General features: G+C 41.1%; 1 protein-coding gene across 1 annotated transcript; it reads left to right on the forward strand.

Annotated features, from left to right (window-relative positions):
* Nucleotides 1-337: 337 nt before the first annotated feature.
* LOC111597754 (serendipity locus protein H-1) lies at nt 338-24716 on the forward strand. The gene is made up of 5 exons (XM_030224506.1): nt 338-1541; nt 12564-13359; nt 13573-13962; nt 14239-14420; nt 24080-24716. The coding sequence occupies exons 1-5, from the start codon at nt 1061-1063 to the stop codon at nt 24439-24441; spliced, it is 2211 nt and encodes a 736-aa protein (XP_030080366.1). The 5' UTR covers nt 338-1060; the 3' UTR covers nt 24442-24716.
* Nucleotides 24717-25258: the final 542 nt, after the last annotated feature.

Below are 25258 nucleotides of genomic sequence, written 5' to 3' on the forward strand. Positions count from 1 at the left end.
CAGGCTGCTTCATGTGTGAGACGAGGACAGCTAGCAGCTGGGTGTCGAAGGCGTGTGTGTGCGAGTGAGCGCGACTATGCAGCAATGGTGGTGGGCCACACAGACTTCCAGCTGTGATTCCAACTGGAATGCACGCAATAGCTAGGCGTCTCGCTCGCACAAGTCACTTGGGTGGCACTGGTGGTGGGTGTCGCATTGCTCACACGCTTATCAAAGCAGAGAGCGCAAAGAGTCGCTGTCGTTGTTTCTGCTTTCGTCAGTCGCTGTGCTTTGTGGCGCACAGACGGTTCGTTTCGGAGTGGTCGCTCGCTCACTTCACACTTGCCGAATAACTGTAACCGCAAAGCAACCCAACGAGTGCGAGTGCGAGTATTTATTTTAGTTGCTCTCACAGCCTCTCGCTGGCGCCAACTGCACTGTCGCCGTCGCTGTCGCTGTCGCCGCCTCAGTCGCAGTCGACGCACAACTTGATTTCTTCCAATCTTGGCTGGGAAATCGGAATCGCAACAATTGGAATAGTCGTCGAATTTGCGTGTTGCGATAAGCTAGCAGCCACCCAGCCACCCCCGCACCTGGTCCACACACTCAGCGTGGCGTGTCAAGTGCACAGCCAGCCACTCGCTGCTGTTGCTGCCGCAGCCGCAGTCGCTGTCGCTGTCGCTGTCAGTCGCCAGATTCACTCTCAGCGTCAGCCTCAGCTGGCGCCGGCGTCTACCAGCCGCGTTCCATGGCTTCCAACTCAGCGCCCAGCGACCGGCCGTGATTAACTTTTACGGTTTTAGTCCGCTCGATGACGCCGAACACAACAGTTATACAACAGCCCAGCAGCTGCTTGCTAGGCGCGCGTGCCGTCTGATAAAAGGCCAATAGAAATCTGTTTCGCAGCATTTGCCATTGCCAAAACGCGCGTGTAAATCCGCATCCGCATCCGCATTCGCATACGTTTCCGCTGCCCATGCCGTCGCGTGTGTCAAACGAAAACCTTTAAACGTTTACCAACACTCAAAAACAAAAATCTAAAAAATAAACACAATTTTGAGAGCCAAAGAAAACTTAACTTATGAACGTTGGCAAGATGCAAGCGCCTGCAGGCCCACATCAGCATCTGCTGCATTCGGCTGCCTCCGCCGCTCCGCCTGCACAGCAGCATCACCTGCCCATCGACTACAGCTTGGGCAATTTCAAGCCCGCCATTGCCGCTGACTTTCCCGGCGGCCCTTTCGTTGCCAGTCCCTCAGCCTCCGCGTCGCCCCCGACGGCCACCTCAAGTGCTTCGCTGCAGGTGCGCGATCTCAGCACCTTGACCACAATGGCCGCCATTCCCTCGCCCACGCAGCTGCTGCATCAGCGCATGCAACCAGCCCAAATCACGGTCGATGCACATCAGCAACATCACCAACAACTCCAACAGCAACAGCAACAACACCAACACCAACAACAGCAGCAGCAGCAGCAATTGCCACCGGCGGCTACTTCGCCACATGATTACGCGCCGATGTCCGCCTTCAAGGCGGTGCTGCCCAAGAAGCGAAATACCGACGGTAAGTTAGACATTCAAAATCAAGAACTTTATGAAACAAATACCTGTGTGTGTAGATGCTGTAAAGGTGTGGGTAAAACTCAGTGAAGAACTTTAAGTTAATAGTTTTAAGAGGTTTTTCAAGAAGTCTTTGATGTTAGTGACGTGAAGGAAAAACAAGAATAAAACAAAAGAAATATTATCAATTTTTTTATTAATATTATTAACAATTAATCTTAAAGACTCAACGAATATATAGCAACAATTTTGAAGCCTTCTGCTTCTTGTGCTTGTAATCATTATAAAAAATATTTTAAAAATATATATGTTATTATATAAAAATATTTTGAGCTGAACGTCTTAACAATTTACAATTATTCAAATTATTATTTGGCGTAGTAAATGTTTCTATAAAAAAAGAAATTTTTTGTCTTCTTTGTATCTTATCTTGTCACTTAAAGCAGCCTTCGAAAAACTCGAAAGCATATAGATATCAAATAAATAACAGATAATAGATTAATAGATATTTATAGATAGTAAATATATAAATATATTACCTATTATATTTGAAAGCCAACTAATTTTTTTAATATGTGTTTATTTCAATTGAAATTAAGGATATCTATTAGAGATGCGTATTATTTTTCTATTATTTATTATCTTTAAAAACTAACTTATAAATATAAAAAATAAAAAATATAAATATTTTTTAACTATAAAAATAATAGTTAATAAATAAAAACAAATAATAATAAATTTAATAAAAACATTTGTGAACAATATTTGCAGCCAATGCTGAGCAAATAAATATTCTTACAAATATTTTTAATAAATATAAAATAAATATTTATAATTTATAAATCACTTTGATGCTTATTAGTCTATATTATATAAATACATGGAGTGAATATATTTTTTATAAATAATATAAATCAAAGTATTTATACGATATTTATTTATAAAAAATACATACTTATTTATATTTATATAAATATTATTACATATTTGCTTTTTAAGCCTCTGCTCCATATTTTTATTAAGCTTAAATGCAGTCCTTTGGCAACGCATCAGAAAGTTTTTCCCAAATGCCACATTTCATATTCCCAAGTTAATTAAAAATATTGCCACAGATCTCTCTCACACACACACAGGCACACACTCGATTGCAGTAAAATTTTGTAAAAATTATTTGAATAATGTGAGATTTTAAAATATTGCATTTCTGACAATGGCCGAAAAGCCGCCAACGTGGCCCAGAACAATGTCAGATTAATTGAAAAAAATGTTCGAACGGGGGCGTAGCCAAAAAGGGGGAAAATATTCATTATTCCGTTTGTGTATGTGTGTGAGGCGCTTAATGTGCAAATCTTCCGTGTGGACATGACGGACAAATGGATATCGGGGATTGAAAAATCCATAGCGAACCACAGATACGGAAACGAATGCGCACGGACAAGCCAAACTGGACAAAACTCATAGATACAGACAGCAAGCGTATGTGTGTGTGTGCTGTGTGCATATGTGTGTGTGTGTATCTGGCAGTTGTCGTCGCCATCGCAGTTGAATTTCCAAATATGAGCATTGAATGAATGAATGAATGAGTGTGCCAGCCATGCTCTGCGCACACACACACACACACAAACACACTCACACTCACACACAGGCAGCGACAAGCGGATTTCATTTACCGGTATTACATGTATCCAGCGGATATGTTTTTAGCTCCACAGCTTGAGCCCGGCACAGACATGGATATGCCCAAACACAAACACACACACACACACGCACACACATTGCTGTGCAGAATTTTCAATTCCGTTTGGCGCGCCACGTTTTTTGCTCCGCTTTCCGCATTTTCTCTTCACCATTTTCACATTCTCTATGCGTTTACTTTTCATGTTGTTGGCTTTTGCTCGCTTCTGTTGTTTTCTTTTTTCTGCCTCTGCCTGGCAAAATGAATTTCGCTTTGTTTGTTGAAATATTTTTTTGGTAAAATATTGGCGAACGCAAGCTTTTCACCATTTCCACAATTTCCCGAGTGTCTCCGGCTTGGCTGACTGATTGGCCAGAAGGCGTGTTGTCCTGAGTTGTCGCCAGTTCACAATCATCGCAAGGATTTCCCCCACCCACAGGCCTGCCCCTGCTCGTTTCCTGTTGTTGACGGGCTCAAATAAGTATCATAAAAAAATCTCAACGGGTTGCCAAGAAAATGTAATTAAATTCGTTACAATTTTGGCCTGAACATTTGTCGAAAATTAATTTTTAAAACGCTTTTTTCCCTTCTTGCATATACAATTTATTAGTCTATGGATTTTGGATCCTTGAGCTATTGGAAATGGGAATGAGAAGAGTTAGACCCACAAATGAGATCGGCCCACAAATGAGGTCATTCTTTATAAATCGAACAGTTAAGGGCTTCTCCACCTGTATAGGTAAATTCTTTTGTCTAAATGCAGATATATGCAGCTCCCTCAGCCGAAATACACCCACAGCAAAAAGTTGAAGCACGTCAAGATCTGTATTATGAGTCGCGTCTTTGGGCACTTAAATTGTCGTTAATTCCTAGCATAACCTGACCAGACTAAAGGTCAGTTAAGTAATTTCCGTCTCGATTTCCTATTAAGTAAAGACATCAATTAAGCTTGTCGCATGTGGCGAATGGATCAACAGCTTTTTCCCTCATACAATTAACGCATAGATAACATAGAAGTCTTTTGGGTGGGGGTTACGTTTACCGTAGCGCAAAGTGAGTCACGAATTAAAATAAATTAAAATTGTCGCCCACCCCAACAGACCCAGAGAGAGGGGCGGAGAAGGGGGCGCTAGACGATGAGTCGAGCACGAGCGGGTTCAGAGATCAAATGGCCTAATCAGAGAACCTAACGCACTGATTCATATGGGCAAATGATCTGACAGAGCGAAGACAGCTGCGCATACTTGCCAAATGATATCAGTGCGCGAGGTGTATGAAATTTCGGAATTTGTGCCCCTAAATTCATATATTTATATGTATATACCTGTAATTTATGTGTACATAGATTAACTGGGTTTATGGCGTACGAGTTGAGGCGATATAAATTCTACAATAAATTCTTAAGCCATTTTCAATCACACCAAACAATTGAACAGCGATTCGAATCAATTAAAAGCAATCGAAATATCCTATCGACTATATGTTATATATAAATCGTGCTCTCTAATCAGCCAAGCGATTGTGCTTCGACTATCTCGAAACTTTACGCATGTAAAAACCGTTTGAACTCCAAATGCGGCTCAAGTGATACACCAGATCAGCTACCATTTCCATATATTCCGTATATCTACAGCTGAGCTGGTTCGAGGAGCTTGAAAAAACACCACAGGGAATCACGATGACTGCCTGCTTTATAATCTGAAGTGGCTTAGCAATCGAAGCTGACTAAATAAAAATTACAATAAAAAGATTAACTGGCTTGGGGCTTAACACGTGTCGCGATTGTAGGGCATTCGCGCAGCGACTCGACCTGAACAACTCTTTCATGACACCAGCAATGCGCATACACTGAGCGAAAGCAAACTTAAGCTATTTAGTAAGCTGAAAGAAAAAAAACAAATCTTGCTGCTGAGAATCTTAAAATAAATTAATAAAATAATATATATAAAAAGATTAATTTTAATAATAATTAAAAAAAACTTTATATTTATACTAAAACTAAAATATAATTATCTTAAATTTATTTGCATAAGAAATAATGTTTATGCAATTAAATTTTGCACTTAAAATATTTTTTAATGCAAATGATTTATATAAAAAAAAATTTTACATAGACTGAACTTATTTTTTTAATTTATTTTAATATTTCATTTTTTTATTATTTAAAAATAGTTTAAAACTTAGTATTTAATAAGTACGCAAGCTTTTTTGTGATTTTTAAATTCTTCTATAATTTAAATAAAAACTTAAATTTTTTAAAAATTTTAAAATCAGTTTACAAAGTATGTTTAACTAAAATAAAATGTTTCCAATATTATTTCTTACTAAAATACATTTTTTTTCTTAATACTTACTTAAATACAATTTACAATACAAAAAATTTATTTCTTATGACTAAAGCTTATTTCAAATCTTATTTAATTATATTTATTAATTATATTTAAAGACACAGAAAATTCATTTTCATTTTAAAATCTTTTCATTTAATTTAAAACTTAATTAATGCAGATTTCGAATGAAATCTTAAGTGCTACTCGACTTTTGTCGCAGTGTAACCGTCTATTGCAGCTAGCGACGTTGGCTACCTTTGGCACTCGTATATTATTGATCAATAACAAATTGTCGCAACGAAAATCAGAGCAATATTTATGAAATATTTATGGCGCACGTCGTAATCATTGGCAACTCATCGAATATGCGCTCAACGCCTGTCATATATCTTTCAACTTCTCACAAGTAGACGAAAATTGGGCATTGTAAATCTATAAAGATACCAAAAAGCCAGCCAGCCAGCCCTTGTCTGCATGTGTGTAGAGCGTGTATCTATGTATCTGCAAGATACATTTGTAGCTATTCCTGCTGCCTGCTGCCGTTGCTGTTGTGGTCGCTCGTTCATGCTATGTACCCAATCGCTAATAACTACGCACCCCGCACACCGCACACGCTTTATGATTTACGATCCGAAGGTAAATAGGTAACGACATCTAAACATGTCAATATCCTCGCCCAGTTGTAAAATTGAAAGAGTAAAAGTATCGTAAAAGCAACCAAACAACAACCAACAACCGATAAGTACACAGCAACAGCAACAGCAACAGCAACAACAAGTTCGTTGAGCCGACCGCAAAATAAAGAGAAAGAGAGAGGGAGGGAGGGAGAGGGACACTCTCGCATAGTTGATGCCACATTAAAAAACAGTCCAGTTTTATTTATGATCCGATTATATTTGCCCAGTTTATCTTTGTCTTTGCCATGTTTGACAAAGAAAAATCAATTTCGACTATGAAAAACCCCTTCTTAAGCACTCTTAACACTTCCACGTCACGTTCCAAGCTGTCGCAATTGGAACAGATTTGAGAATCCCTAAAAAAAAGATAGTCAAATTTAATATATATGTAAATATCATAAAGGATTGTCAACATGTTCAGCGAGAGAAGTGTCAAAAAAGAATAGTAATTTATATCTAGATTTCATACTATCTATTATATATTGTAGACAGTCAATTATTATATGTTGGCAAAGAGTCTCAACTAAAGAAATTAAATTATCTTGATTATGGCCTACCCAGATTTTATACATTAAAAAGTATTATAATCTACCCTATACCTGCCTTTTATCTAGCTTTATATCATATTTTTTGGTTCTCATTTTAACAGATTCTCAATACCCAAGAAAAAACTTTTAAGATCCTATCATAAGAGCTGTTCCAACTACATGCACTTATTTTCGCATGTATGACTCAAACATAATCTTACTATAAGTTTTCTCTTCACCTAGAAACTGCCAAAACAATTCTTATATAGTCCACCTCAATCGTAACACCTCTGCTTTCGCAACTCTGCGAAAGACCTTTTCCAACCGTTACCCAACCAACTGTGCTTTATTTCACCATTCAGGTGTGAGGTACTGCGATTTCTATAGGATATTGATATAACGCGTTCGAGCCCCATAAACGCTACCAGTCGATATCAGCTTATGGCTGTGATATCAACTCCCAGACAGTTTACAACCCTAGCTAAAATTGGATCCTGGACGTAATACGTAATATACGAAATTAACTTTCCACCCTAATTCCACCGAAAAAATACCCGATGCTAACCGTAATTATGTGGAGACCGAACTCAGATGGGAACTATGCTTAAAATAGTTACATGCCATCTGGGCAGAAGTGTATCCAATGATATTTTGAGTACACTCGATAAGCCAGTTTATAGTGGTCAATAAAGGGAAATTGTGGTCTCTATCATTATATAGACGCAATTGCGTTTTATATTTCTCTATAGCCCTTGTTATCGATAGATTCCAGCAAAAAAATCACAAAAATATTTAAGCAAATAAAGAAGCTTCTACCGTGTGTCATAAAAAAAGGCAGGAACTCTGCAAAATCAAGAGATAATATTGAAATCGAAACTGAAACCGAATTCCAATACAAATTCGAATTTTCGGTTTATGATCTCGAAGTTGGGCAAGGAATGTGTGAATCTGATATGTATATATTTATATACGATTTTTTGTTGAAAAGTGAAAACGTGCTGGGGTCTGAGCGAGCACCAATTAAATGTCATTTATCAGCAGAAGAAGAAATAAAAAAACAGAGTCTAAAGTTTAGATAGCCTTCTGATTTATGGCCTCAGCGATAAGCCAGTCGAGCGAGTGGACTCGGGACGGGGCGAGCATTGGATTGGCATTGGCATTTGCGGCGATTGATTTGTAGTGTGTAAAGGTAAATAAAGTAAATATGTAATTTGTAATTGCGTTTGGCTTATTTGCAATCGTTTCGAGACGCTTCAAAGCGCCAACACCGACAACGCAGCAACAGTTGTTGCTGATAGCAACAGCCAACAACAACTGCAACTGTTGTCTGTTTACGCATGCAATCCGCATCTAATGCCGCCTGGAGTGGAGCTTGAGAAAACTGAGCACCTCTCGAGCAGACACTCACACGAAATCGACATCGAATTCGACATCGAAATCTGTTGAGCAAGCATCAAGATTCGTCGGCAGCCAGCGACCAAATCATGGCCCTAATCTATCGGCCAAAAGTTTATGGCCCCCACTTTTGGCATATCTAACCCAGCTCAATATTTATTATATTTGCCGTCCGTTTCGTCGATTTATATTTTTTTATTTTCCCTTGAAGCGCTTTCATATTTGCCGAAAGCACACATTTTACAATACTTTAGTACGTCCAGTATTTATATGGACCTGGCGGCCCCTAACTACTGTTCTATCACATCTTTTGATCGATTGGCTTTCGTTTGTGATTGTGAATCATATATCGATTGAATGAAGAAACAAAAATCTATAATTTTTGAATGTTAAGAATCAGAGTGGAATTAATGTTTGATACTTTGGGGAAAACATAAAAAAATTTTAAAGATTAAATATAAATATAATCGATGAGAAATGTAGTTCAATGTAACTCTTCAAGATAGGAAAAGTTATAGTTGTCAATGGAGTCTAAATGTTCTCTTGAACATATCTGAATATTAGATAGTTGATTTTTCCATAGAATAGTATATCTTAAAAAATTTAAATTAAATATATAATATAATTAATACGATAATAATAATAATAATATATCAAAAATAAAATAATGAAAAATAAAAGCCTGAAAAGGGTTCGAATCAACATGAAAACATAGGTAAATATTTTTATATATTTATACTTATTTATATTCACTTAAATAAATATATATTTTATAATTAATAAATAATAAAAATAATAATTATTATTAAAAATTAACTAATATATATTTTAAATTAATTAACTATATGTAAAGTCGCCAAACTACCCTCGGCAATATTGCCATGCACTCGCTGCTCGGCAAAGTTCTCCACAAAAGTTTGGAAACTTTTGTTAAATGGGGAATTAAATGCATTTGTAATAATTATCACATGCTAAACAAATTCGCGCGGCGCAATCGAGCCCGAACAATGATAATCCGGCCATAAGCGCATCAATTGCGGGGGCGTGGCAGGGCAGGCAAGGTGGCAGGCTGGCAAGGGGCGTATCAACAGGATAACAATGATTTCAATTACCATGCAGTGTCGAATAATTATTCCACCTTTTTTTGCCGTCTTTTGCGTGAATATTGCTCCCGGGCGTATAAAAACAGATGAACAGAGAGCGAAGGGTGGCCAGCAGCAGAGGCGCAGCTCGACTGGGGTCAGGGAGTTGGAGGGGGACAGTTGGACGACGGCTATGTCTAATGTGCACAAATTTATGACTTTACTACCGACCAAGGGCTGAGTACCAAGGGGTCGCAGCAGCAGCAGCAGCAGCAGCAGCAGATGAGGTGGATGGAATTGTATTTGGTGGGCGGTTTGTTGTTGTTGCTGCTGCTGCTGCTGCGTGTCGTCTGTTTACATTGTCTGCCTGCAGGCTGGGGGCAGCCAGATGCTTAAGCTCATTATTATCATTTAAACAAGTTGGCCTACGTGAGCTACCAAAAGCTCATCCACTTGTCTCTGTTTACGTCTCTGTCGCCAGGGTTGATTTTTCTGCGAGCGTTAAACGTTTTCAGTTTTAGTTCGAAACATGAAAATACCATTTTCTAGATTTTCAAGCCTCTCTCTCGCTTCTCTTTCTCTCTGTCTGTCTCCCCACAACTGGTAGCTACTGCTGGTGGTTGTCTGCTTTGGCCATTTGAATGGATGCTGTGTGATAATGCTCCCGGGACAATTGCGTGCATAATTAGAATAAAGGGTTTTTCCAATTGACATTTGCCGTAAATGGCGATGATTAAAATTTGCCTGCTTTATGGCCAGCTGCGGGGTCAGCTTGCTTTTTCTATGATTATTTTTTTGTCAATTGCTGCTAAATATTTATGAGCCCAATGTGCTGTGAAGTGCTGAGTAGTAATAAATAAATTAGTCAAAGAGCAGAAAGTGTGAATATCTAAGGCGACGTTAAGAATCAGAAAACATATGGAGTCTTGTGACATACAGAGCACAGCTGCTTTAAAGTCTTATAACACATAGTAGTTTGATGTTCCAGAGATTCCAGATACCTAAAGAAAAATACTTAAGTAAGCGATCCATGATCAAAAAGTACCGCAACTTTTGTGCTTCCTTTAAAAATAATTGATTGATTTATGATAAACTATTTTATTCCCTACAAAATGATTTCCATCAGATACTCTACATTTGTGCCAGCATTTTTTCCGATCCTCATGTTTATCTCTCTATCTATGAAGCAACTTATCAGCGTTATGAATACCAAGATAAGGCCAATGGGCAATCAAAAATCTGCGTTACAAATCCTAACTACAAATACTATTTAAATACTATTTTAGTTCCTTTTTTATTCAATTTATCAACTACAATTAGAATCAAGAACCTTTTTATACGGATTAATTGTTTAGTTTGAAATAATTTTTGAATTCTGAATAGAAATTCGATTTGAATTGCATTGCAGCTAAACAATTCTTAAGAAAATTTCAGCGAAATTGCAGTTGAGCCATAAAACTTTAAGATTTGCATATGTAATCAGCAAATATTCACATTTCTACAGTTTCAGCCTTCACTTAGCCCGGCAAGTGTTGTGCGCTTCTGTTTAATTTCGAGTAGCTGCGCCGATTGTCTTCGCTAAGTGTTGCCCTGTGAGCGGCACTTAAAAACGTAGCCAAACTGGAAGCGAGCAACAACAAAAGGCGCAATGCAATAAAAGCACTTGACACTCTCAGCTGCCAGAAGGCCTCGAAGTACACACAGAACAGAGCTGGGCTCGCTCCCCCAAGATATAGCTGTCTGGCAGCAGAAGTATCTTTGTATCTGTAGCTGTAGCAGTATCCGTATCTGACGGATGTGCGTGGGTTTTTTGTTTATGTTTATTTGGCTTTGCGTTTGCCGGCTCACTGGCTCACTGGCTGCCAGAATCAAAGCCGCATTATCAAAAATCGTCCCCAGCTTTTCTTCTTTTCTTTTTTTTTGCCGAGCCCCGCCCCCTAGGCAACTCCCACTGCCTGCGCAGTTACTTTTATCTGCGTGGCGAATTAGAATGTTGTCAAATTGTTATTCTTTTGTTGTGCTGCGTATTCATTCATTCGATTTGGATTCGCTCGAGCCCCTGGCCAAGTCCCTTTACCCCTTTCTCTGCCCAGCTATGCGCCTGCGTCAACCCACAATTGTCGCCATCCTCTGTCTGGCTGGCTGGCTGTGTGTTCTGTGTGTGTTTTCTGTTTTGTCATGCTCCATTTAGCCGAGTGCGGACCGAACAGATGTTCTATTTAAACGCACATTATTATTATTCCATTTCGACAGCCGAATCTGAGGCTGGAACTCACGCAAAAGGCGGAGGCTGCCGCACGTCTTGTGCGCACCACACAAAATTGTCGAAAATGATTTCAGATATACGAAAATTTGCAAACAATTTTTTATAAATAATTTTCATTAATGATATACTGTAAGAAATGTATAATTTATTTAAACTGTTTGAAAACTTTGATTATATTATTATACTTATAATTTTAACTTAATTATTTTCTTTATTTCAAAAAAAAATATATATATATAAATATATTATTATTACCCAAATTAAATAATTATTATAGCCCAATTCCTAAAGATTTTTAAAATGTAGTACAATTTCTTATTATTCAAACATTGACTGAAAAAATCATTATATACAAATAAAGATTTGACAAAATAAATCTAAAAGATTCTATTAATATTTTTAAAAATTTTTTTTCCTAAACTCCCATATGATAAAAATTTTTTGAGTTTGTAAAATTCTTTTCAAATAGCTTGGGCTAATAATATAAATATTTTCAAAAAATGTTAAACAATAAAGGCTAAAATTAATTTTAATGTAGAAAAATGCAATCTTGAATTAGTTCTTTGCTTAACTGACCTTTTCTATACTCTCTGCATCACGCGTCTACTCTCAGCTCACATCATTCACAAAATTTGTATTCGCTTCAGTATGATTTTGTCGGGTGGCTGCACTATCTGCACCCTGGGCGTTGTACTGGGTGACATAGTCGTTCATCCTGTTGATGATGATGACGACGCGTTGATGTCAAATGCGGAACGGGCAAGCAAACGGTAATATCGTCGAATGGCCTCTCCCCTCACTCCCTTCTCTCTCCACTCCTCTCCTGCTACTGCTGCTATGCGCTTGATTAGGGTGAATTAATGGTCATGTAAGGTGGATTAGGCGATTGAATACGAAAATAATTACATTTGAAATTCGATATGCTGCCAACTGTCAGCGAATGTGTGTGCGTGTGTGTGTGTGTGTGTGCGATACAGGTGGATCTCACTGCCTGCGCGTATGTGTGATTGATGATGGGCTGCTGTTTGTTCTGATTTTGCTAATAGCTCACTTGGCTGTTGCTCTCTCTTTCAGATGCCGCACACCCCTTTAGCATAAGCAATTTGGTCAAGACTGAACGCCTAACGGCAATTGTAGCCGCCGCCGGGCTGAAGCCGCCGCCGCTGCCGGCGCACAGCGTCGCCCTGCCGGAGGATAACAACAATTCCATCTCGATGCTGAGCAAGAATCAACAGCAGCAACAGCAGCTGCGGCCCAAGCCGCTGCCTTATCTGAGCGCCAGCGAGCAGCTGCGTCAGTCTCGCTCCAGATCGAGATCACGTTCACGCAGCGCCTCGCATTGCTCCTCCCAGATCGACATGGACGACGCGGACAGCAGCCACGAGCGCTACTCGCGGCACTCGCGTCGCTCGCTCCACTCACGCTCGCGCTCCCGTTCGCGCTCCCGCTCCAGATCGCACTCGAGCAGCTCGTCCGTTGAACTGGAAGTGGACTCGCCACCCGGCAGTCCCAGCATCAGTTCGCCCAGCGCCGCCTCCATCTCCGCCTCCGAGCTGCTCATCACGGCCAACAGCAACAGCAGCGCCAAGAAATCGGATCTCTTCTCCGTTTCCGCGCTGCTGCGTCGCGACGAGCCATCGATACGTCGCGCGCGCAGTCCTCCGCTGAGCTTGATCGGCGCCTCGAACGCCGCTCTGGCTCTGCCCACCAATCCACTGGAGGCCATGCGCCAGAACTACCCGCCCAACTACGAAGCGGCCATGTTCCAGCGCCCCATCTTCTCGCCAGCGCTGCCCTTCTTCGCCGCCATTGCCTTTCACCAGGGACAGCAGCAGCAGCAGCAGCAGCAACAATCTGGACTAGTTGCGGGGTAAGCTGAGGCCACGTTTAATATATATATTTTATATCTTATTATATTTTTTAAATATTTATTTTATATTTACAAATATTTATTTTATATTCAGTCACACAAATTTCTCTCAGTGTTGTCAGTCGTAACAAGCTGACCCTTAATTAAGTGCGTACTTGAGCTAATTCTTTAACTCCTTCTTTCTCTCTCTCTCTGTCCTCTTCGCGCCTGCAGCTATCATCCCGACTCACAGGAAAATCTCTTCCGGCTGCGCAGCCTAATGGTTCCACTCCAATCTGCTGGCCAGAATGGCTCCACTGCGGCCGCCGCAGCGGCAGCAGCAGCTGCCGCCGTTGGCGTGGGCGTCGGTGTGGGCGTGCCACCCGGCGGCGGTCATTTGGGTCTGGCGCATCCGCAACATCTGCACTTCCATCACATGGCGGCCAAGTGGCCAGCCCTGCACCAATTCAGCGACCTGTACTCGTGCATGAAGTGCGAGAAGATGTTCTCCACGCCGCACGGACTCGAGGTGCACTCACGCCGCACCCACCACGGCAAGAAGCCCTACGCCTGCGAGCTGTGCAACAAGACCTTCGGCCATGAGGTCAGCCTCAGCCAGCACAGGTATGCATACAGCGTTCTGCCACAGGCATTTGGTCAGCTACTAGCCCCGGCCACGCCCACCAAAGGGGGCACTTTGCATGCTTAATGAGGCGCCGGGCCAGGGACAGTTTTGCGTTACTTAATTTAGCTGAAATGTTGGATTTGGCCTGGCCAAATGTTTGCTTTGCGGTTGTATTTAGCATTCAGCACCGGCTCCAGGGAATTCGAGCCTTGGCTTTAATTACACTGCATGTCGTTAAACGGTTTTCCTTCTTCTTCGTCTTCTTCGTCGTCCAGGGCGGTGCACAATGTGGAAAAGGTCTTCGAGTGCAAACAGTGCGGCAAACGCTTCAAGCGCTCCAGCACCCTCTCCACCCATCTGCTCATCCACAGCGACACGAGGCCTTATCCCTGCAGCTACTGCGGCAAGCGATTCCATCAAAAGAGTGATATGAAGAAGCACACCTACATTCACACCGGTAAGCGAACTGAATTGTAGTTTAAATAATTATTAAATTGGGCTTTGGGAAGTTTAAGAATGAACTACAAAAATGAATGAACTACATGAAAAGGTAGAAATAATACAGTCTCACTTCATGGAAGACTTATATATGCCAGACTTATATGAGAGTTTTATAATGACTTATAGAAGAGATATTGATCTTCCTCTGCGAGTTGGAAGGGATTTTTTTTAAATAAGACTATCATTACGAAGAGTTTTCCATTCCAAATAACAAAAAGTAAATCTAAAATAGATTTTTTTATTAACAAAAAAAAAAAATATATATATATATACATAAATTTCCAGAGATATAACTATACTCTTTAATGAGTAAAGTTTGCGGATATTACGCATATGCTAAAGCAAATTGATATATGCCCATTCACACACACACACACATAGAGAGAGATTTGCAATTTTTAGAGAATGGCAACGATAAACCGAAAATGGGGAACATGTCCCGTAAGCGGGCGCCATTAAAGCGTCGAACAAACCACCACCCAATGCTAAAGCCACAGTCGCAGTTCCAATTACAGTTACAGTTACAGTTTGCCAGTTGACAGAACGACGAGTTTTTAGGGCAGTTGGCGCATGGGTAAAGGGGCTGGGGCATTGGGTCGTGGGTAGGAAGCGCAAAAACAGCTGAAAAGAGCGCCAACTATAAAAGCGCGCTCACTCTCACTAAATTCGCAAGAGAGCAGCACTCAACACACACACACACACACAAACGCAGCCACAGACAGAGCGAAATATATACAACGGTAAAATGTAACTGATAAGAAGCAGCAGTGAAGACCAGCATTGACGTCGAGCTATGTACAAAGCTTGGGAGAGAGGCATTGGAAAGACAACGGCACATACAATACACAAGCAGACACACACACAAATACATGCAAACAGCGTTGGCCTACGCCTTGAAGCGCGAAAGAGAGCGAGCGATTGTGCAGCGACAAGCGACGCGGGCAGAGAAATCACAGCCGACCAATGAAAAATTTAGTCAAGAGATTTTGATTTTCTGTTTTATACGCGCGCACACACACGCATAACAAACACGACGCACACATTGACACATGCACTCGCCGAGACAGCGCGCTGCGAGACTGTGTCTTGTATGTGTGTGTATATATTTTTGTGTCTGTACCGAGCTGCGCATACACCCCTATAACTACTTCAACAGCAACAACAAAGCTCTGCCCAAAACGTAGCAACTGCGCTGCCGCCGCTACGCGCACTCTTGCGCCGCCATTACGCCTCGGGCCACAAGACGTCTGCATCGATTTCTATAGTTTTTTTTTGCTTTCTTACTCATAGCAGGCCAGTTGCACAGCTCTGTTCTTATCAGTATGGCTACGGTCATCTTTATTTAAAGCAAAAGCTTGAGTAAAGCACCTTAGCAACTCCATTTACTGACGTATCTAACATAGATAAAACATTTTTTATTGCATTTCTGAATTCAGTTTTATATATTACAATATATAAAATAATACAAATATTATTAATCTATATGAGCTGAAAGTTTCTCGACTTTTCGAGACAGTTTTATATGGGCTCTAGGTAAACAAAAAGAGTATTATACCTAACTTTCGCTTCCCTTTACTAATCATTTGATTAATGTTAGATACAATAGATCTAATAATATTTTTTAAAAATATCATTTCTCATTCATCAAAAGTGCACTCTCCTTCTTGATCGACTTTAATACATACTCCAAAATTGTTGACCTAATATATCATTATTATATGCCTCCACACGTCTTAACACCAAATATTTCGCTTGCATCATTTGGCAAATTTCATTATAGCATTATCATTATATTCTCTTCTTCATTTTTGTAAATCAGTTTGTAAATTGCCAAAATGATAACCTTCTAATAAGCAGCCTCCGACAGCGCTCCTCTCTGACTCTGACTCTGACTCAGAGCTCAGCTGGCCACACCCCAGACCTGCCAACGCATTCGCAGCGAGCGTCTGGCCAAATCAGTGAAATGACTCCTCATACACACACAGACGGAAATATTTCAGACATTTTTATCGTTTGGCGTCTTCGATTTAGCCACCCACAACAGCAGCAACCCCTTTCACCTCGCCCTTGTGGCAAGGTATATGATAACGGATCCGTTCTGTCTCGTGCTTTGCTTAGTCTTTGACTGTCTTTAGCCCTGGCTTAGTTTTCATTTCTCTAGGTTTTTCTTAGCTGTGTGCGTGCTTCTTGCCTCGTTTTAAGACTATCCTTAATTTTTCCGCTTTTCTTTGCGTTTCGCAGTTTTTTTCTCCTCTTTTTTGGCGACGTGTTTCTATTGCCGGCAATAACCGCGCCAGCAGATTTTTTCCTCATTGATGTGATTTGCCTCAACATTTCCGTCTGTTCTTTTCCACTTTCCTGCATTTCCGCTTCATTTTCTTGGTTTTTATACCCGCTTTGTGTTTAGCTCACATTTTCATTTTTTATTTTCCTGCCTCAGATTTTTTTTCGTTTGTAAATTTATGCGCCATAAAAGCGGAGCAAATATATTTTACATATATATACAGGTGTGCGTGTGTGTGTTTGTTTGTTTACTTATTCATGAGTTTTATTTCGATCCGAGCTTCCAAATTCAGCTGCACATTCAACCAACACCTTTCGCCCCTGTCAAGGCTGCTAAACAAATCAATAAGTTAAAGCTTCTCTGATTAAAGCGCTGACCTCAAAATCATTGTTTAAAGCAAACCAATTTATTATAAAAGATTTTTTTATATATTTTTTTAATTTTTTACATTATGAGCAAATCGAAATAATTGAAAAAACTAAGTACATTTAATAATAAATTATTTTATAATCAATAAAAAAAAAAATAATTTGTACTGCAGATATTCGAAGCCTTAAACATATGCATATCAAATATCTGAGCTCAGCTTGCAAGCTAGTAATTATTTTGATTCTAACAAATATATTTAGATATTTTGATGACTTATAAATACATTTCTCTATCAAGTTTTAGTTAAGCATTTACTTTGATGCACATCATTATCTCAAGAGTATTAATATTCGCTCACACTCCAAAAATCTCTTTTGTCTAACATAAAAGGGGAAATAGAAATCAAATCTCATCGCATAGCTAGAATATTTTTTTTTTTTTTTTTTTTTTTCGTTTTTATTTCTTTATTTTGTTGCAGCTTATTGTCTTAGACTCTATAGCGCATTTAGCTCTAAACCTTAACTAATGGGAGGGCAGATATGCCAATTATTCTGCACTTGTAGCTACTATCTTAATTAGTTCTAATATTGTCTAGAGGATGCAATCTCTTCAGTCTTCGCCTATTGTTGTTTATAGCCAGGTTGCTTGCGAGATGGTTAGGATGCGCTGCAAGTCTGTCCGCGTATCTTGAACTGTGTCGCCCAATGAGTTCAGCAACTGTGGGAATTGCTAAATCCCTATGTAAGACTGAGTTTCTTACAAACCAGCTGGCTCCAGTCCATCTGCGTAGTGCTTTATTCTGCAGGGTCTGAATTTTGTTCCTTGTAGTCTTCGCCGAGGAGCCCCATAGAGAGATACCATATACGAAGGTTGGGACAACTATTGCCTTGTAGATGGCGGCCTTGCTGCTGTAAGACAACTTGCTTGAAGCTCTCAGCATCCAGTCGAGGGTTTTTAGCTTGCTTTTGCATTTTGAGGTTACTTGACTTATGTGCGCTTTAAAAGTCAGCCTTCTGTCAAGAGTGATACCAAGGTACTTTACTTTTGAGGCTTTGGGAATAGTGGGCCCCAATGCAACGCTTGGGCAATCTCCTCTTCTAGTGGCGAAGGTAGTATGTACAGACTTTTGTGCATTAATGGTGATACACCACCGTTTTGCCCAGCGTCCGAAAGAGTCCAGATATTTTTGTAGTGAGTCTGAAGCTTCTTGCGCAGATACGTGACGTGATAAGATGGCGGTGTCATCTGCATAGGTCGCTATGAGTACTGCATCTGTACTTCCTATATTTGGCTCGGGAGTTGGCATATCTCCTGTGAATAAAGTATAAAGTGTTGGGCCTAGAACACTACCCTGTGGTACTCCAGCCATAATTGGTCTAGTCAAGGATACTGTTTGCCCCCTTGACACTTGGAAGGTTCTTCCAATAAGGTATGAGGATAGCAACGCGAAAAATGGGGCTGGAAGGGTGGTCCTCACTTTCTGCAGCAGTCCCAGGTGCCAAACTCGATCAAACGCCTGTTTGATGTCTAAAAAGACGGCAGAGCAGTACATCTTTTCTTCAAAGGCTCCAAGGATATGGTGCACAACTCTGTGAACCTGTTCCGGTGTTCCATGCTGTCTCCTGAAGCCAAACTGATGGTTTGGAATGGCCTCCTGGCGTCCCAGATGTGTCAGTACTCGTTCCAGAAATATTCTTTCGAATATTTTGGAGAGTACTGGCAACAGGCTAATTGGTCTGTACGACTCAATTTCTCCCACGGGTTTGCCAGGCTTAGGAATCATCACAATCACGGCGCGCTTCCAGCAGGCTGGAAAGTGCCGGATGCGGAGCATGGCGTTGTACACCATAGTTATGTAGTCTATGGTGGAGTCAGGCAGTGCTCTAAGGACTCTGCCGTTTATTAGATCATATCCAGGGGATTTTTTTGCCTTCACTCTTCTGATGTGTTCAAGAACCTCTTCTTTTGTACATCCAGTTATCTGGTCTTCAGCTGGGAGGGGCGAGAGAACGATGTCTTCTGTTGCTTCGATTTCTGAGGCCTCTGCGGTAATCACCGGCGTGAATTGGTCTTGAAGGTGGTTTGCAAAAGCCTCAGCTTGAGCTTCGTCTCCAATGTGCCAGGAACCAGAAATGCTCCGAATGGGATGACGTCGTATTGGCTGCCGTTTGAGCTTTCTTGTAAATTTCCATAATTGAAACTCTGCGTCAGTGGGCGATTCAGCTCGTACCAGCGCATCGCTGATACACCTCTTTTGAAGCAGGGCGAGAGCAGCTTTAAGATGCCTCGTGGCTTCGTTGTACATGGATTTGGCATCAGGCGTGCGTAATCTTAACCAGCGTCTCCTGGCCCATCTTTTGTGTATTAGTAGGTGTTGGGCCTCCAAGGTGAGGGGGATGTTGTACGGAGACTGTTGTCTTGTTTGGCAAGATGGTGGGGCGGCTTGGTGCGCAGCTTTGACTATTTCTTCCTGCAGTTTGTTTGCTGCGTAGTCCACGTCTTCAGGAGTGTTAAGTTCCATTTCTATGTGCAAAGAGTAATGGAGCTCGCGCCTAAAGACTCCTAAATCTGATCCTGCTGGCAGTAGTTGTTTCCTAATGGGCAAGGGCTGTGGCTGCGCGTGGATTGTGACTATTAGTGGCAGGTGGTCAGAGGATAGGTCCAAGGATTCTTCAATGGTCAATTGCCGGTCACAGATGCCTTTGTAGACAGCGAAGTCGATTGCCGAGGGCCTGTGTCCATTAATTGGGTAACGGGTGGGGGCTCCAGTCGCCAATATGCTGAATTGTAAGTTTTGAATCGCCTCAAATATGACTTCTCCGCGACGATTCGCACTATTGCTTCCCCAAAATGGGTGCCATCCATTCCAGTCGCCGCCGATGAGGGTCTTATTCAACCTTTGGCCTAGAACCTGTTCCATGTGATGATCACACAGACCAGTGTTTGGCGGAAGATAAATTGACGCAACTTCGATCGCTCCAATAGACGTAGGCAGGGTGATGGCTGAGACCTGCATTGTTGCGTTGCAAATTGGCAGTAAAGGTGTATGCGGTATTGTTGCTCGTATGAGGATTGAGGATCCACCAAAGCAGTTTGCTCCTTCACCATGAGCCTGATAGTGTTCGTATCCGAAAATTTGTGTAGTGGGGCACTCATGAGTTTCTGTTATTAACATTATATCTATGTTTTCTTGTGAGAGAAACGCAGCCAGTTCCTGAGTCTTGTTTCTCAGGCCATTGGCGTTCCAGATACCCACACGTAAAGCCATTATTTGTAGGCAAGCTTGGTTATGATGGCCATTAAACTGTTTAGCATGGTTGCTTGTTGGGATTGTACTTCTCGCATCGCTTTGAGCTCGGCATTAATTGCGTCAAACTGACGTTGTTGTTGCTGAAGCATTTCAGTGAACAAAGTGTCACTTGTGGTATTCTTATTTGACGGTCCACCTCTAGCGGCCTGTGCGTAAGAAACACCACTAATAGGCGTTGCAAAGCTCGTGGCTTGGGTAATGCTCCGGGGCCTTGTAATTTCGGAAGCAGTACTCGGACCCGTAGACGGTGTTTGTGTGGGACTCCTTTTTTGTGCTGGGGATTGCAATTTGCGCAACCGCTTGTATACTTGGCAGCCCTTATAGTTGGCTGGGTGCTGTAACTCACAGTGCACACAAGTTGGTGCCTGGTCCTTTTCGCGGGTGCAGTCTTTGGATGCGTGTTTCCCGGCGCAACGCACACATCTGGGAGCTTTGTGGCAGTAGCGTTGTGTGTGTCCAAATTCTTGACAGCGATGGCATTGTGTCAGGTCGTTGTATCTTCTTGGCAGTTCCACTGTGCAGCGTTGCCTGCAGACAACTCGAATGTCCAAAATTTCTTTGTTGTTGGGGGCCTGAGCCACGTCAACAAAAAATATATTTAGCGGTGTTTTGTCCATACGGCTCAGTGGGTTGTGCACATTTGTAATTGTGTGGCCTTTGGTTTCCAATTCCTTTTTAATTAGTGTTGTATCAGTGCTGGAGTGAAGCCCTTTGAACACGACTCTATATGGTTTGTCCTCCTTAAGCTGGTAGCAGTGGAACTCCAATTCCAGCTTAGTAAAGTGGTCTATAACTCTGCGATAGTCCTCACTGCATTGGGTTAATACACCTATGTTATTCTTCTTTGGCTTAATTACGTATGATTTAGCATCAATTACTTTATCTATTATCTGTTGAAGTAGGGCCACAGACTTGATGTTTGGACACCATATGGGGGGCGGACGAGGTTTCGGAGTAGTTTGCTGGTCGGTCAATACTGGGGCTTCTGGAGCTACAGGTGATTCGCTGTAGTCTTCATCTTCTTCTACGAGCAGTGAAAATCGATTTTCTGATATTAATGCTGCTAGAATATTAAATTCTGATTCTATGCGTTGCGTTTAAAGCAAAAAATACTTTTATTTGCATTTGTGCTGTTGTTTTTCTTCTTCTTCCGGCTAACGCTGCGTATGCGTTATTTTGTTATCAGAGTTGAAGAAAAGAAACATGAAATGTTAAAAGAGCAAAGCAAAGCAAAATATAAAACGTGTTGAATTGAAAGGATTTACCGTGGTGTGGGCTTCTAACACACACACACACACACACACACACACACACACTCACAGACACAGACACACGCACCAAGACAGTTAGACAGACGTAAAATATTAGAAGAGTAAAAGAAAAAGCAGCGCAGAAGCAAGCAAAGATTTAAAAGAATTTCCACAATGTGATGCAATAAAAATCCTTGAAATCTGTACATACAAAAACCCCGACAGCCCCAATGGCCCCAGCCCCACTCCACTTGCCCACCCTCTCATATAATACATACAGATAGCTCCCCCCGCCGCTTAGCTTGGCGTGTTAGTTAGAGCAGCCAGGCAGCTAACCAGAGATACCCTGCACTCCCCCCCCTTCTTTGCTACGTTTTTAGGTTTCTCTGAGAGAAAGAGCAGCTCCCACATTGCTAGCCGCCAGCTGCCAGCTGCCAACTGCCGACGGTCGACGGCCGACGGCCGACGGGATTTGGATTTGGGTCTCGTTAGTGTTCGTCGCTCGTTTGCTGTGATAAATAATAAAAGCTGCTCTATAATCTCTGCGACTACGTGACGTTATTTGTGCCGATAGTGCACGAACGTGCCCCGAGCAGCAGCAGCAACAGCAGCAGCAGCTCGAGCAGGACGAGGAACCCTTCAGCCAGCGCAGTACATGCTCCGCAAGGACGAGCACTCGAGCTAGCTGGTCGTGGCAGTCGTTCGAGCCGAGAGCTACTACAGCATGACTACTCAATTTTTTTACTGCTACAGCTGCGCCTGCCACGCCTGCCACGCCTCCTCGCTGCTACAGCTGCTCCTCAAGCACAACGACGACTCCTGCCGCGGGAGCTAAACTTGAATCAGAGCACATCCCAACGGTCGAATGTTTCAGAATCACGTCGCTGCAATTCCATTATATACTTACAGAGACTATGCTCATGTACATATCTATATATATATATATATTCATATATACTTTGGTATATGAAAGCGCCTTCGATGTGTGTGTGCGTGCCTCATTGTTGTTTTATGTCTGTGTGTGTTTACTTTATATATACATTGTTCACTCCACGGCTTTCACTTGCCCCTTACTCATATTCCCTGGCAAGTTCCAAACTCAAGTTAACATTTTGTAGCCAAAGTATCTATATAGAAGTGTGTGTGTGTGTGTGTGTGTGAGTGTGTGTGGTCTATGGAGCATGGGCATATATCGCTGTCTATGACATTATCTCTGCTGGCCAAGATAAGCGCACACAATATTTGCGAGCTTCCATTGGAAATATCATAAAAAATAGACAAACTATTCAGTTTGCTATATATACATGTATAACCTTTGTATATATAGCATATATATGACATGCCTTCTGCGCAATTATGTTTGCTTTAGGTACTGATTTCCTCAGAAACCCCAATAAGCTTTTAAATATATAATTAAATACACTGCAAGAAAGGCAAAACACTTTAAATTTTTGCAGTCGCAAAAGATGCTTAATCCAATATATTATATATAATAAGTCAGAAGTTTTACTTCAAAATATTCATACCAAAATCTTGAGTTTACATCTCACAAATATTCAAGAATATTTTGTAAAATATTTAAAAGAAAATTTTTGAAACTATTTAAAAATTTTGAAAAATATTTCTAAGAATTTCTAAAGCATTTATCAATATTTAAGCAATAATTAAAATATTTGATATATAGCTGTGAGAGCTAAAAACCATAAGCTGATTAGATTTCCTAAGCCAGTTCTCAACTTTGATAACTGTGAATCAAATCTGAAATGAAATTTTGATAGCACTCGGCGACGAGCAGCCACAAAATGTGAAGAGAAGAGGAAGCACTTCAATTGGGGTGGCCCAGCCAGAAATCTCTAATGAAAAATTAAACAGTATGAAAATGCGCTCGAAATGACCATAAAAAAGCAAAGAAGAAGAAGCAGCAGAAGAGGCAAAATTGATGTAAAAATGCTTTAAAAACTTTTCATAGAAATTCTGTGGATTTTTATGTGGTTGCTGGCTTTAAGTGCTACAAAACCACAGAACACCACACAGATGAACCAAAAAGTAGAAATTTAAAAACTCAATGTGTGTGGAGCAGCGACGTGGGCGGGACGGGGCGGTGCTGGGGGGTGACTTGTCGCTGTGGTTTTTCGGTAACGTCGACGCCATTGCTGAGGAAGACTTAGAGAGCGTCGAGCGCAGAGGCTGCATGCTGTCGGGGGTTGTCTCGCCACACAGACTTTATGGGGGTTGCGTTGGGGGGGTTGGGCTGGGCTGGGTCATGAAAGCAAAGCTGCCTAAAATGGCGCGCACTGCTTGCCTGTGCATGCGATATGCACAAATGCTAAATCGCCTATCGATTCTAGTTTCCTCTCACTAACATACACACTCACTCTCTGTCTCTTCCTTTTTCATTGCAGGTGAGAAACCGCACAAGTGCCAGGTGTGCGGCAAGGCCTTCAGCCAGAGCTCCAACCTGATCACCCACTCCCGCAAGCATACGGGCTACAAGCCCTTCTCCTGCAAGCTCTGCCACAAGTCCTTCCAGCGCAAAGTGGATCTGCGCCGGCACAAGGAGACACAGCACACGGATCTGCGCGTGCACCTAGGCAAGGTGGACTTCATGTCAGCCGCCGCAGCGGCTGCAGCTGCTGCCGAGCTAAATGCAGCGCCCGGACAGGGCATCGCCTTGCAGGCACCAGCGCAGGCGACGGGTCCGACGGCCGTGAATGGCGCTCCGGTTAACTCGATGAACTGCCAGAAGGTATCGCTGCTGGCATAACAGCAAACAGTGCCAGCTCCAGTTCCAGTTCCAGTACCAGTTCCAATACCAGCTCCAACCAGCCGGAATCATTGTGCAATAGCTGGCATTTCCCTTTGCCGTTAATGAAATTTGAATAGCTTAAACCGCAAGCAACCGAGCAGAACTTCCCCTTGTTGCCAAAAAAAAAAAAGAAAAAACCAAAATAAATAGTTGCATACCAAATACCATAATAAACTATATACCAAAGAACAGTTAAGACAAAATAACTTCAACTCTCTCTCTCTCTCTCTCAGCACACAAAAATGAAAAATAAATTTTAATTGTTTTTTGTAAATTATATATATAAATATATGCATATTCGATATGTTTGTCTGTATGTGTGTGATTGTACTTGGATTAATATACATGGAATTTAACGATTAAAGAAATATATATATGTATATCTTCTTAGCTGCTACACATTGAATATATATATAAATTATAAAAAAAGTTACAAATTTAATGCTAAAGGCGCCAAAATCAAAATAAAAATCGAAGCCATGAATCGTGCGTGTACTAACTGTAAAATGTAATTTAAAAAATTGAGCAAAAATAAAAACAAAAAAACCAAATATTAATTATAATAAAATGTTCCACATTTTCGCTTCTAGATAGTTGTGAAATTTTAAACGCTGTACTATGCAAATATTTTGATATTATATCATTCCAATGAATTTAGTCTAATTAATAAATTTTTAACTTATTTATGCATATGTGTGTATGTATGTAAAAATATAAATGCTAAATAAATATATTTTCATTTTAATGTTCCAAAAAAAAGAAAAGAAAATAACAA

The sequence above is a fragment of the Drosophila hydei genome, unplaced genomic scaffold (genome assembly GCF_003285905.1).
Source record: "Drosophila hydei strain 15085-1641.00,03,60 unplaced genomic scaffold, DhydRS2 tig00008114-arrow-pilon, whole genome shotgun sequence".
Taxonomy (NCBI): Eukaryota; Metazoa; Arthropoda; class Insecta; order Diptera; family Drosophilidae; genus Drosophila; species Drosophila hydei.